General features: G+C 41.1%; 1 protein-coding gene across 2 annotated transcripts in view; it reads left to right on the top strand.

Annotated features, from left to right (window-relative positions):
• The window catches only part of igsf21a (immunoglobin superfamily, member 21a), a 262,796-nt gene that overhangs the window by 200,882 nt on the left and 48,793 nt on the right, over positions 1-13,121 (top strand). For both annotated transcript variants that reach the window (XM_042497548.1, XM_042497540.1), the window contains exon 5: positions 10,596-10,711. In XM_042497548.1, coding sequence (XP_042353482.1) covers positions 10,596-10,711 — 116 coding nt within the window. The remainder of the gene's footprint in view (positions 1-10,595; positions 10,712-13,121) is intronic.

The following is a 13,121-nucleotide window of genomic DNA, read 5'->3' as shown; positions in this document are numbered from 1 at the left end:
AGTGTAAATGCAAATGCTAAAAGCACAATAGAAAAGTGATTAAAAAGCATTTCAGTGTCTTTTATCTCATGGTGCTTCTCGTGCCGGGGAATAAAAGGAGCAGAATTAGGTACCGGGGACTCGTGCCAGCGCTCATTTCAACATGACTTTTTTTTCTCCTCTTGAGAGGACTTAACTTTGATTGTTTTTCGGGCTGCCTTCTATCTCCCCCACTGCCACAATCATACTCCGTCCAACTGTGTGACTTCTCAAAATAAGGGATATAAGCACTTTGGCAGTGTTTTATGTTTCACTCAGCTTAACTCAGCCTGGGATGCATGTATGTTTCTCCCCCATAGGAAATCCCGTTTCACATGCACGTGTATGTGTCTTCACACAAATATGAATTTACATCTACCTCTCCGTTAGGACCAAACTTAGCCTTGGAGCAGGAATCAAGCAGCAGTGGGGCATATGTAGTGTGCATTGCCAAGAGCTGGCAGTGTAAAATTTGTTTTGATTTTTTGGATGCCAGAATCATATCCTCAAGCTTACGAGTAAAGTTGAGATCATAGGACTGGCTCGGGAAGGGTCCAATTAACTTCATTCCAGACACCACTGGGATGGATATTAGGTGAAAGAGTCAATTAAATTGACATTTTTGAATTTCCAGTTGCTTAATTTGCAGTAATGTGGCATTTCTGTTCCCACTCTTCATGTTTAACCTCTTACTTGCGCCTTTGTGTTTAGGACCGATTACAATTCACATTAAGGGCAGCTGAGTGATGTGCAGCCTTTACTCTGAAGTTTCCATTGTCCTTTTGAAAGTGGCTTGTTCCTACTGTGAACACTTAAAGAAGCAGTGTGTAGGATTTAGTGGCATCTAGCAGTGAGGTTTTCAGCAACTAACTGAAACTTCTCCCATTTGCCAAGCGTGAATTCTTGGTTAGGTTTCCTTCAGTGTTCATGCTTTAAGAGACTTTTATTGGGCTCTCAGTTGTCTGCAGAGGTCTCTTCCTCTCCAAAACAATAGGACCAGGTGATTAAAACTGTTTAAAACACTAAATAAAGAAGCTTCACGTTACATATCATTGGCTATGGTTAGACACACACCATTATTCCTCTATTATTCAGAATATGAAAATATTCTGAATTTGATGCAGGTGGATGTATGCACGGCTACATGTAAAGCAGGAGTAGTGGTAGAATATTCATTTTCAGTAGCCATGTAAACAGCATTTAAGTGCAAAAACTGGACTATTTTGTGCATAAACATACTCAGTGTTTTTCCAAATGTGGTGAGCGAGCCGCGGACAGGCCACTAGTCCAGCACCTGCTATTGTGTGCTGACCTTTTTTGTTATAGAAATATTGTGGTGCAACATGGCGGACACCATGAGCAAAGACCTGCTCCCCGAGACTGTTGTACTGATTGTATGTAAAAATGTGCGACATGACAGCTCCCTCAAAGTGAGGCCAAAACAACGCCCCCTGGTGGCTAGCTGCAGTACAGGTCATAAACCCCGCCCACTCAATGTCAGCGAATTGGGCAGGGCCAAACTAAAAGATCAAACTACACATCAAATACTTTTTTTCCAAAGATGGTGTCTGTCATTGAAGGTAGCTCTTATCACACTGATTTGTGTTCAAGTGTTCATTTGGCTATATGATGCTATAAAATGGGGATTAAATATCATGACTCACAGCTGTGTGTGTCAGTCGGTTGCTCGTGGCCAATGGTGTCGCTTCCGATTGGTCAGATGAGTTCATTTATAGGGAACTCGAACTCACTGCTGGTAGACTCTGGCTTCAAATGAGGTCATCAGCACAAGAAGGCAGTGGCTGTATCTGGGATATTTTGGCTTCATTTTTGTACAGTGGGCGTCATGGATGTATGAAGTCAAGATTTTTCAACTCCAGCATATGAAATTACCCAGATTACCCAGCAGGCGCACTAGAGGCTTATGGCCATCAAATACTATAAAGTGCGACCAAGAGTGGCCAACTCCCACTGATCCAGCAGCCAACCTAAGTTTTAGCACTCTGCTAGCTTGAATAGGGTTAAAATAATTAAATCTTGTGGCTCTTTTAGACCAGACCAAATGGATTAAATCCTAGTGAAACATGTCATTTCATGTCAAGTCAAGTCAGTTTTATTTATATAGCCCATTATCACAAAACAAGGTTTGCCTCAGAGGGCTTTACAGTGTACGACATCCCTCTGCCCTTAGACCCTCACATCACCCAAGGAAAAACTCCCCAAAAAGAACCCCTGTAACGGGGAAAAAAAGAGGAAGAAACCTCAGGAAGAGCGGTATGGGGGTTGTGATACTCAAAAAAATGTATCCAATGATTTCCCAATGTAAATCAATGGGAAAAAGTAATTTTGGGCCCACTGGCTTCATGTGACGGACCCGGAAATTGCAGTACCGCTCTTTGGCCACTATAAAAACGCACTTCCTGGGAGGCCTGGTGGGCGTAGGTGGAGATTGTCGTCCATCTTTATATACAGTCTATGCCAGCTCCTTATGTAGATATAAACGGCTCATTCCAAAGCAAACAAAAACACAACAATTCTTATTTTCAGGTGATTATGCAATGAAGAAAATATACTTAATATATTATATTCCATTTCACTCCATATTGGTAAGGGAATGAGTTATACAGTGTATGACAACAAAAAAGGAAAAAGACTTCAGATCCTCACATGTTGGTGCATAACACGTGCGGTGGAAATCTGAATAGGTTGGATGGTATAGTGAGAATTTTCTTCAGCTGGAATAAACAGGTTCAAGCACCTGAGTCAGCTGGCATTAGCATCTGCTCAGCACAAGTGTGTCTGACCAGGTAATTCTATCCTAGGTAGCTCTAGGGTTGCTGCTCTGTAGCTTGCCATGACCTCCGACCCCCCTGTGGAGGAGAATTCACAAAAAAGTCTCTCTAAAGGGTTAATAAACATTTTCTGCCATGGAGGTAGAAGATAGAGTCCTGCAAAGTGCACTGCATCACGTTAACACATTTCCCAGCCTCTCCTCTCCCTCCATCTGTATTCTCTTGCTGGCTTTTGTTACAGATCTGCGCATCAGAGTCACAGTGTGATATTGTCCCTCTGGCTCTAAGAGGAGGGAAATACTTTTTAGATGTTCTTCAGGGTCCACTTGTGTCTCTTTCTGTCTGCGCTATTATTTCCAATTTCATCTCTAAAGAAGCTCTCCAAATTCAGACATGAAATTGTTTTGCATATTGATGACACTGTGTCACCTCAAGGCCCTGTTTCAAAGCAGTTTAAAAAATACAACCACGTATCCTCGACACACAGGGATATGCCGAGCTCTGGGCCTTATTGTATTCACTGTTTTTACTACACAAAAGTAAAATATACTCCCTTTTAGTTTTGAAAAAAAAATCAAATAAATTACCAACCTTGCAACTGCTGATGGAAGTTAGTGTTTGAAAGCTTTATTAAGAGCAAATCTCTTCAGTGGAGCATTCTGACTAAATGGCATGCATCCACATATGGTAGAAAAAAGCAGCAATAGCAGGTAATTGTGAGCCATCTGACACTGAAAACCTCTACTAACTAATTGTATGAATGTTTCTTTTCTGATTGCATATTGAAATTGACTTCTGCTTTAATTTTCGGACAAAGACTAGCTGCTAGTTAGGTTAGCCAGCTTTCACCTGTTGGTATCAACTCATTTGAAACTTAACCAGTAGTGTCATTAATGAGATTACTGGAACACTTTGAAACGATTTTTAGTTGCTCCCTTCATTTTCAGCACCTGCTTATACAGTGGGCTCCAGCCTATCCCAGCATGCACTGGGTGAGAGACAGTGTAGAACCATCGACTGTATAAATAATGGGCATAGCTACTGTCATGTCACCCATTGGTTTATGGGGTCTTGTTTAAAGCCTCGAGTCTGGTCATCACCATTTTGTTTTGGGGACAGAGGTTGGAGCAGTGGAGGAGCAGGGGGGTGGATCCTGGCAACACGTTCTCATGCCAAATTGTCGTCTACATATTATGCTTTAGGTATCCACTTGCATCTGGGATGTCGCAACTAATGCTAGGACATCAGCACAAGCATATACAAGGCAACAAAAGCAAGTTCGTAGGTTTCGGAAAAAACATCTCCGTTTGGCCCGACATTGATATGGGAAGCGAATACTGGTTCCCAGGTGAAAGTCCGGTGTTTGTTGAACCCGCCCACCCTAAAGGGGCCTTCCAGCTTCTTGTGCTACGCTGTTACCAGAAGCATTTCAACCTGACGCCGTCCAGCTATCAACTGATGCTGCCCATTCATGTATCATACTGCCGTGCCAGCTGCCATCTGACAGCATATCATAACTCCACAAAAGGCTCTGTCCGGCCGCATTACAAACTGACCCCACTCAGCATCATATCATATCCCAGCAGAAAGCAGCTTTTGGCATCAGCAAAAAGACTGGGCAAGAGGTGCAAGACAAAAAGTATTATGGCTCCCTGAAAAGTAAAGGAAAAGTTTTAAAATTTTGTCCATGAAAATGTGTGAGAACCCTGTATAGCAACTAAAACTTTATTGTACCAGGCTGTAAACATGTTTATTTCTGCTGTAAAGTTAGGCATTTTAAGATGGGGTCCTGTGGAGATTTACTCAGTTTTGGAGCCAGCCTCAAGCAGCCGTTCAAGGAACCGCGGTTTTTAACACTTCCCCATTGGCGTCCTTTTTCTGTGGGCTGCCAATTGTGTAGAACTTGCACAGGTCACCTGTCTTAGAGGGCTAACACAGAAAAGAGATAAACACATGCATACATATCCAAATAACACATGTCAGAACAAAGTAGAAAATGTTACAAATTCAGTTCTTGTTATAGACGTGTTTCTTCAGCTGTCAGAATAACAATTTGACAAGAAAATACAGCAGTGATTTAGATTACACTGAGAAGTGAATCATTAAGCTTTGTGAAACAATTCAAAGTCCATATTGATTACTTTGGGCCCACGATAAAAAAGTATGGCTTCTTCTAATATTTATCACAGAATTACTGTCAGTAAAAGTAAGCTGAGGATGACCTTGCTGCCCACACTTTGCCATCCTCTCCCACACACACACACACACACACACACACACACACACACACACACATACACACACACAAACCACCACCACCTTTATCCACTATAAATAAACCCCTGGAGATGTGGACCCGAGGCCAGGGTGCTTAGTACTAGGGGATGTTGGGAGTGTTTCTTGTGAGTCCAGCTGTCTCCAGAGCTCTAAATCCCTTAATTATGAGGCCAAGGAAAGCAGTCTATCGGGAGCATTAAACATGCTCCTGTTCTGCACATTCACCAGTCCCATTTGCAGGTTGTTTCTTTTTTCTTTTTATGCAAAGATAGCATGGTAATGGTGCTTGAGGATATAGAACAAGAAGAAGGTGATGAATGAGAAATAGAGGGAGAGATCATTATTGAAGTAACTGGCACAGCAGCACTACCAGGGACAAAAGGAAGTACATGCTGCTTTTAATGCAGCGGTGTGCAAAGGAACTCTGAAAATTGGAAAAAGGTGGAGTGGCTCAGGGGACTGCAGGCCTCTTTTCCCCCTTAAAACAAGCAAAATAGAAAAACAACTTTGCATTCATTGGCAGAGGGTGCTCCCCTTATTCATCAGTCTGATCAGATTAGCTTTGAACAGATCTACAGATCAATTATCTACCCAACAAGTAAAACACAAATGAGGATAAAAACAACTTATGGTACTGCTTTCATCAACCTGGAAAATAAAATAAATGGATAATATAAACTGAAAAAAAGAAAAGTTTTCTGTCATCCTAGTCAATATATCAACAAAGCTTTAGGATAGGAGAGGATAGCCTTTTTTGTCCTATTGGAAAATGTGCCTTCACAGTGTCTGTAGTATGAAAATTGTTATAACAACAATACATTCATCCAAAAAAAGCGAAATACAACAGTGAAAAAATTAAATACGTCCATGAATTGTACATACCCATCTGCATTATATTTTTAACAAACCTAAAATTCAAAAGCATTTGCAAGTTCCCAAAATTCATTTATGACTTTTAGTTCTGGTGTGCCGCCCCTTGATTTTCAGTGGGCTCATCAGGCCAATCCATGACAAACATCTGGGGGCCACTGCTGATGAGTATTTATCAGAACGAGTTTTGAAAGAGTTCCATGAGCCCATGAGTTTGGCAAAATGGCTCAGCCTAAAGAGGAAAGTGAAAACATGAAAAACACTGAAATTGGACATAGTCATATAAAAGCCTTTTTCTCTCTCTTAAGCCATAAGCACTAATACACACAGCACAAAACATTTCAATCAATTCTGAGGAGAGAAAGGAAAAAATCATGTGTGGCAATCTCAATGTCAGACACACAGAGCAGAAACAATTCTGCCTGTACATTGTGTAGCTGTGCAGTTTTTATTATATAAAGGAATAGGAGAGATGGTGCAGGGCGGATTTGGAATTTTTATATCTGTACTTGAATCTTTGAGTTTTTAAAGAAACCTCCAGAAGAATGTCAAAGATATTGGATTTTTTTTATTTTTATTGTTTTACTTTTCCATGCAAAAGTTTCTTTGCTTTTGATATTTTTTTCCCCTAGACTTCTACACATTGTTTAGCAAACTTAACTTTGGCAGCTTTTTTATGCATTTTGATTCATATGTTTTTCTCTCCCTGTATTGTGCGAGCTCTATATCAGCAATAGCATACCAGACAGTAACCTTGTCAAGAAAGACATTTAATTATTTATCCGTCGTTTTTAAATGATTGATATGCAGGCCTCAGTTCACACTGAGAGGCAGACGCCCCCATTTAAAAAGCCCGACAGACAGCGTAAAACAAAGAACTGCAGCACAAAAAAACAAGGGAAGAAATTAGCTCAACCTTTCACAAGTGGGCGATGAGAGAGCTGCAATTAAATGAGGTATGAAAGGCTTAGACTCCATCATCACAGACAACCATCTTAATCCTGTACAGGGTTGTTGTGTTTGCAAATAGTGAGCTGTGCACAGGAGGTCTTGTTCTTTTATCGTGTCAAATATTTCACCAAGGCTTATTGCAGTCTCTGGCTTTGACTCCCATTAGGTGGCCATTCACCCACAGGGCAGAAACCCAAATCAATGTGCAGAAGGTTGTGTTAGTGAGTTTATTCTAACCAAACAAAGCATCTCTTTATTGGTGCATTGGATAAGTACTTGTCAGGGGATTATCAATACTTATCAGTCATGTGGAAACCTGCAATTTGACAGTAATTATTTTTAATCTAATAAAATTGGATTTCATGAGATTAGCTTTGTCTAAATTAAATGCATGTGGTTGGGTGTGTTAAAACTCCCTGCAGATTGCTGCGAAACTCTCCTGATCTCTTTGCGTTTACAGCTGCTAATATTGTGAAAATGAATCATAATTTTTTACTGCATAGTGCAGCAGCACTTGGAGCACTTTGTGGACAAAAAAAAAATTGACGATGATGTTAGGAATATATTTACTGGACTCCAGCAAGCTTTTACGCAATAGAATGTATTTTATGGAATAACGCAATCAATATTATAAATCTATAAAGTTAGATTGTTTTGCTTTTTATTGTCTCATTATGTGCTCTGCATATTGGAGCAACTTCACTGTATACTGGAGGCACTTCACCACTTGACACGGCTTCTGTGTCAGGTACTTGTGAATGATTGGTCAGGAACAGACACCTCTGACAGCTTATCATATGCCAGGTTGAGACGGGCTTGTCAGTAAGCTAATGGAGTGTTCTAAGGTTAATTTACTACCATATGAATCCCATCAATAAGCAATTAAGAGGTGTGGAAACACAGAGGCGCCCAGACCAGCAGCTAAATCCCCTCCTACCCACACCCCCACCTTTAATCAATTAATTTCTGTGGCATGTCTGTTTAAAACCGCTTGATAGATTTAAGTGACACCTGAAAGAGACACTGTTCGCTGCATGACCTTTCTTGTTGAATCACTGTATCACCTTAAAGAAGCATTTCACTGCTGAAAGGATGGCCTTTTCATTAAACGCTGCCATCTGTGCAGTCGAGAGAGGCAAATACTTTTAAATTGGTTCTTCATGATCAGTGAAAACAGGAAAAAAGGCTGTGGTATTTGCTTTTGCTCAAGAGGAAAAAAAACCCTACAACCTCCAAAATGCACTGCGCCACACCAGATAAATAAATGCTCCCACTGGGAGGTAACGCCAGTTTGGTTGGTTTTGAAGAGACGTGTAGCTGCAGCCACATTCTGTTTGAAGCCTACATTTTGCAACCCCCTTTCACCCACCAACAGGACTGTTATTTGATAATAATAATTATAATAATAGTCATCATCATCATCTTTATTTATATAGCACTTATAAAGCTTAAGCACAGAGTGCGTCCCAGATTAAAAGATTTACGGAATAAAAATAAAATATCAGAAATCCATGTAGACCCTCCCCCGTCCCCCTTATGACATAACGAAAATTAGGAACATTAAGAACATTAAATCCTGCTGTAAAGTGATATTGCAGTGAATAAAAATGAGGTCAAAGACAGCATCAATCCCCTTTATTTACTTTGTTCTTTAGACATAAAGACATGATTCACCCTAACAGCGATGAGATGTATCCCTTAACCTAACTTTAACTACCTCTCTCTTTAAAGCTTAAACATAATGACTAACTAAATGCCAACTTACCATTTTGCTCAGGGCTTCCACTTCTGGACCAAGGAGCAAAATGGGATAATTGTGTAGTTATGGTGAGCGAGCTGATGGGTCGCCTACTCGTTTTGACACAGGAAACAATATGGCCGGCAGGTAATGATCTCAGTTTCACAATAAGCAAAAATATGTTTCTGCAAACATTTGAGAGCGAGGACCAGACAACGCAGTAACAGAATCTTTGTTCATCACTGCTTAGTTTTACTGTTTAATATCAATTTTTTCAGCCTTCATTTTCACAATACAAGAAACAGTGTGACGCCCACTGCTTGTTCACAAACTCTCCTATTACAGCTAAACAGTACACTAAAATATGTTTCTGAAGACTTTTTAGGCAAGAAATGGGCAATACAGTAACAGAATCTTGGTTCATGTGTGATCAACACTGCCTTGTTTTTCAGTTTGATCTGAGGTTTGTTCCCTATACTCTTTGTGTCCATGTCCAAATTGTGGAAGTACAATCTGTAGTTTGAGCAACCACTGCTGTCTTTACACCATGGATGTATAAAGAGAACTTGATATAGTAATTGTGATGCTCAAAAAAATGTATCCACTGATTTACAGATGTCTCTTTTACAGTGTAAATCTTTGGGAGAAGTCTTTTGGGACCCATGGTATCATGTACCAGACCCAGGTGTTGTAATTCCATGTTTGGCCGCTAAGTGCTGTTCCTAGGGGCTTGTACATTTATTGCAACCTCCTAGAGGTAACCAAAATAGCTGATTTGAGCTGAGAGATAAGCAGGGAGGTCTTTGTGCTTATAAGAGAAAGTTGACTATTGTTCATTTACACATAGTTTGATACAGAGCTGGCTGAAAATTGGTGAAGTGTCCTTTCTTAGCCATGAATTCATAACTTTCTAAAGACATGCTTCTCTCACCCAGTCCTTGACAGATTTTTATAAACGCCTCTCTTTCTGATTAAAACTCGGGCCAACTGAAGTGTTCTTAAAACAGTCCGCCGCCAAATCTGGAGGGAAACAATGCGCCAGATGACTATTCAATGCCTATGCACAATGGTGCAAGAAAATCCTCATAAAGAGAAGACATGTCGATATACAGATCACATGAAAACCTCTGCATCTTAAATCCTCTTCAGCTAATGTTGTGAAAAGTGCCTTTGATACTCGGCAGTGCTCATCAAAATTCAAGTGGTCCTTGTGCAGCTGGCCATCATCTGCTGCAGTGTTGCCGGTTAAAACTTGCTTGTTGATATTTCCCTGAAACAGCCACAATATGGTCTATGAAGTATTCACATTCATATTTAAGCCACCATACAAGGACTCGAGTAGGGCTGCATGTTGAACAGCTGATTTTCCGGGGGATGTGGGAGATTTCCATTCATTACCTCCTTCTCCTCCCTGTGCTCCTGTATAATACTGTGAAGTCTTGCTCACATGTTTTCTCTTTACGCTGCCATGACATACTTACTGGGATCCCTGGAGAGATTCAGACGGAGGGTTAGTGATATGATATGTATGAGATTTTCTACCTTATCAGCCTCATCCGACTCACATGAGCCCTGGGGAGTTTTGAACACATTGTCCCAACCGTTCAGTTACCATTTTAAGTGGAGATACCCTCGGCAGGTACTTGCGTTTAAATAGATAAAGCAGGTCTGGAGGTTTGTTTTGCTCATTTTTTTTTTCTGAAACATCTGGGTACAGACGCATTGCTCAGCGTTCTCAGCTCTCACTTCCCTGCTCGTACTCTGCTGTCAGTATTGCCAGTGCATGTATAACCCTAACCCTGCATTTCATCACAAAATAACTCCCAGATTTCTCTGAGCAAGTTAAAGCGGATGTTTTCTAACAGTTTCGGAATATCTGAGGTTGCATTTTGTGTCCATCAAATGCTTTGAGGTATTGATTCTCAAAGCTTTCTTCCTGTCCTCCACAGCGCCTCCAAACAACATATCAGTGGTGGCAGAGAACACTCCAGCCCCATTCAGTCGATACCAAGCCCAGAATTTCACTCTCGTCTGCACCGCGAAAGGAGGGAAACCAGCCCCATCGGTGAGTTGCTGTTAAAGATACACCATGCTGTTTGTCCACCAGGGACCTGCCTTTACTGAACACACATCCCTGTTGTTTACAGAGGAAAAGGAGCTGCGTTGCATGTTGCTGACGGGGGTTTTTGTTGTTCTTTTAGAGGTATCAGCAGACAGCTAGTTGTAATGTTTTAGCACTCCGGTAAAAAGGCTCTTTTCAGAAGTTGCTTGACAACAGCACAATCACTGATCTCAGTGCTTCCAACAGAGTTATTTGTGGGCCCAATGGCCAGATCAAAAGTTGGCATTGTACGTGTCTTCAAACCATGTACAGGTCACATTTATGCGTTAAGTGGATATGTTGAAACTTTGTTTATGTTTCAAATTGCAATTTTATGTTGTGACAAAGATGGTTAATGGTTCAGATCTTATAAAGTTGGGTTATATGAGGTATCCATAGTCAGTGTATAACATACAGTAGATGCTGCTCATATACAGTTTGGGAAACAGCAAACAACAGCAAAATAAATTTTAGCCACCTACAAAAACTCCCTAAAAAATCCATATCGGTTTAAGTATACACTATATGCAGAGTATTTTTACTGCTTTTCCTTTCTGCAGACAGCCTTTTCTGACTGTTAACAGCTTCAGTTCGCCATCTCTTCTGTTGTCAAAGCAACCAGACTCTTTTGACAAAAACAGTCATTTTAGGGGTGCCCAGTAGCTCGACTGCACAGAGTCTATGTCCTCACTGCAGGAGCCGTGGGTTCGAGTCCAACCTCGGCCCTTTGCTGCCTGTCACCCTCTCTCTCTCTCTCCCCTTTTCACGCTTGCTGTCCTATCTAAATAAAGGCAAAAAGACAGAAAAATAATCTCATTTAGTCATTATAGCTCGCTGAACATGGCAGCTGCTGGTCTACTGTTGCAGTTAGTTTGTGTTTTTATGTGACATTGGTAAATCCAAACTGACTCTTAAAACACCAAAGTCACACAACAGAAGCGAAATAACTAATAGAGGCAGCGATAAACCAGTAGCTCCTGTGTTCAGTGATGTGAAATCACCATTTTTCTCAATGGACTCTGGCTTTGAAGAGAATGTTATAAGGGCTTCAGTTCCTTGTCAGCAATGGCTGCCTGAAGCCACGATAAAGCATTGAAAATATTCCCAATATAGCAAACACTTAAAATTATATTGTTTTTTTAGGTTGCTAAAATACATTATTTTTGCTGACCCCTCCACAGCAGTACATTGTTGTGCTTCCATTTCAGTACTTCTGTCTGCTTCTCCAAACTGGGAGCGAGCTGACCAACATCTACTGTATGTAATATATCGACTATGGATAAGTATCTCATATAACCTCACTTCAAAAGATCCAAACTATCCCTTAGGACTGTTATGGACAGGCACAAAAACTACTTGGTTGTGGTTAGGAGGAGATCATATTTTGGCTTAAAACACAGTTTTTTCACCAAAGCCACGGATGGAAATGTCCCGAACATCTCCTTGAAAATACCTGCTTTTGTCACCATAATCTGTCCTGGAAAAGTAAAATGTACCTGTCACCGCAAACATCCCTGGTCTCGCCGAGTTGTCTGCCACATTACAGACATTGATATGATACGTACGAAACATAGAAATGTAACGTATCCATGATTTGCAGAAACGTGCCAACATTTTCCTGTTTCGCTAGAAGACACTGGTGGATACAGTCTCCGCGCAGACTATGCCGCACATAAACACACAGATAGTGTATTCCTGCAGCCCTTCCAAGTCGCTGTCATCAGCACTGCTGTTATGTTCATTACAGATTGACCTGTGATTGATTACCATCGCTAATTTAGTCATGCAATGTAGTCATTAAAAAGGTAGATCAGATTCAGGAAACAGACACATTAGTGTTATTGATGGTAACACTCAGGGCAATTAATCTAATCACAGTGACATGATAGTAATGATTGCACACAGAATTATCACTGTACACCCAAGCGCACACACTTCAGAGTCACGCCATACACACACTTTTTTCTCAACTTTTTGAAGTGCAGGACAAGGTCTTGCAAATATCTGAAGCATATGCTCCTGTGTCTGGTGGCATATGAGCTTACGGACGCTGTTTGAGAGCGGTTGCTCGCTGTTTGTTCCCGCCGGGTCATTAATCATCGTCCATGGGTGTATGATAATGGACTCCAGACCCTGAGCACACCTATCTCCTGCAATTATGAGCCCAGCGAGAGGTGAATACAAGGTGAATGTGATTTCCGTCTCTCAGGTACTTCCTGGTTGATGGTGTGATGAGTGAGGTTCCCCCCCGTTGTGATTTCACAGGGAGCCTTAAGCCATTAAAGCTCAGCACTGCAGGATCCTCTTTCCAACACTTAATGGAGGAAAAAAGATCTGCAAGGTTTCAGCTGGACAGTAAGCCCGTGCTGACTAT

Source organism: Plectropomus leopardus, chromosome 2 (assembly GCF_008729295.1).
Source record: "Plectropomus leopardus isolate mb chromosome 2, YSFRI_Pleo_2.0, whole genome shotgun sequence".
NCBI classification, from domain to species: Eukaryota; Metazoa; Chordata; class Actinopteri; order Perciformes; family Serranidae; genus Plectropomus; species Plectropomus leopardus.
The sequence above is the reverse complement of the archived record's forward strand: the minus strand, read 5'-3'. Positions and strand labels throughout refer to the sequence as shown.